We start from the raw sequence: 1,321 nt of genomic DNA on the forward strand, positions 1-1,321 counted from the left end.
TTGTTAGGAAGAACAATACATATTACTGCTAAAAAAACAATGACTATTTGCTTATTATATTACGTATAACTGCTTTAATAACAAGTCACAAGATGCTGGCTCCAAAAACCATGTCCCACAACAGACAAATGGAAAGATACAGTTCAACAGATACATCAAATGGAAGTTTTCATGTACAAAATGAGGGGAAACTTAAAAGCATTTGAAAAAAGATGGTCTAAGTGGTCAAACTATTATTCTGCAAGAATGGATTAAGATATAGATGTTGCAGCCGTGATAATCCTGTTTGATCTGTTTGATTCGTTTTTTTTTGTTTTGTTTTGTTTTGTTTTGTTTTGTTTTGTTTTGAAAGGTGGGTGTCAAAACTACATATGACTGAACGATAATAAATTGATAACCTGCAGTTTTATTTATTGATTAATCCATTGATTAATATCCTGATGAGAGTAATGTATGTCCGTGTTGGAGTGGGTCAGAGCATTTCCATAGAGAGCCACTTTGCATCAGCAGCACCATGCTCCAGTGCTCTGGGAGAGTTTATAGTCCTGAGAGTTGAAGACTGGATGACTGACAGCTGTCCTTCATGACAACAGAAGCCCCAGAAATCCTCCTCATCCAAACATGACTTTGAGCTCCATCCTCATCTGGACTCTCCTCTGCTGCTGCTTGACAGGTAAAGTCCAGAGAATCAAAGTCCTCTCCTCTATGAAGATCCGTCCCTCTGAAATGAAGCGGAGAAAAGCATGACGCTGCTTTCTGTTTTTGTCTGTGTGTCCTCAGAGTCCAGAGGCCAGGTCACAGTGACTCAGCCTGGAGCAGTGAGCGCTGCTCTGGGAGCCTCCGTCACCATCACATGTAAAACCAGCCAGAATGTTTATGTTTCTGGAAGCAGCCACTATTTAGCCTGGTACCAACAGAGAGATGGAGAAATTCCAAAACTCCTCATTTACTATGCTAATAATCGAGCATCAGGGATTCCAGGTCGTTTTATAGGCAGTGGATCAAGGAGTGACTTCACTCTGACCATCAGTGGAGTCCAGGCTGAAGATGCAGCAGTTTACTACTGTCAGAGTGCTCACAGTGGTGGAGTGTTCACACAGTGAAAAAGCGTCGTACAAAAACCTCCCTCAGTCAGACTGAACAGAAACTGAAGTGACTGCTGCAGCTGGAAGCTACTGCAGGGACTGATACAGTTCACTGAGGACACACACACACACACACACACACACACACACAGTTGATGAGAACATATCATCTTATTCATAGTGTCAGTGTCAGTTTTCCCTCTGAGCTTCAAACAGCCACCTCCCACCTCAACAAG

General features: G+C 42.3%; 1 gene segment (V, D, J or C); it reads left to right on the forward strand.

Moving 5' to 3' along the window:
• The first annotated feature begins 621 nt into the window (after window positions 1-621).
• LOC115367930 (Ig kappa chain V region 3381-like) lies at window positions 622-1,103 on the forward strand. The segment is given in 2 exon segments: window positions 622-673; window positions 781-1,103. Coding segments are annotated over 2 exon segments (375 nt in total).
• Window positions 1,104-1,321: the final 218 nt, after the last annotated feature.

The sequence above is a fragment of the Myripristis murdjan genome, chromosome 11 (assembly GCF_902150065.1).
Source record: "Myripristis murdjan chromosome 11, fMyrMur1.1, whole genome shotgun sequence".
NCBI lineage: Eukaryota > Metazoa > Chordata > Actinopteri > Holocentriformes > Holocentridae > Myripristis > Myripristis murdjan.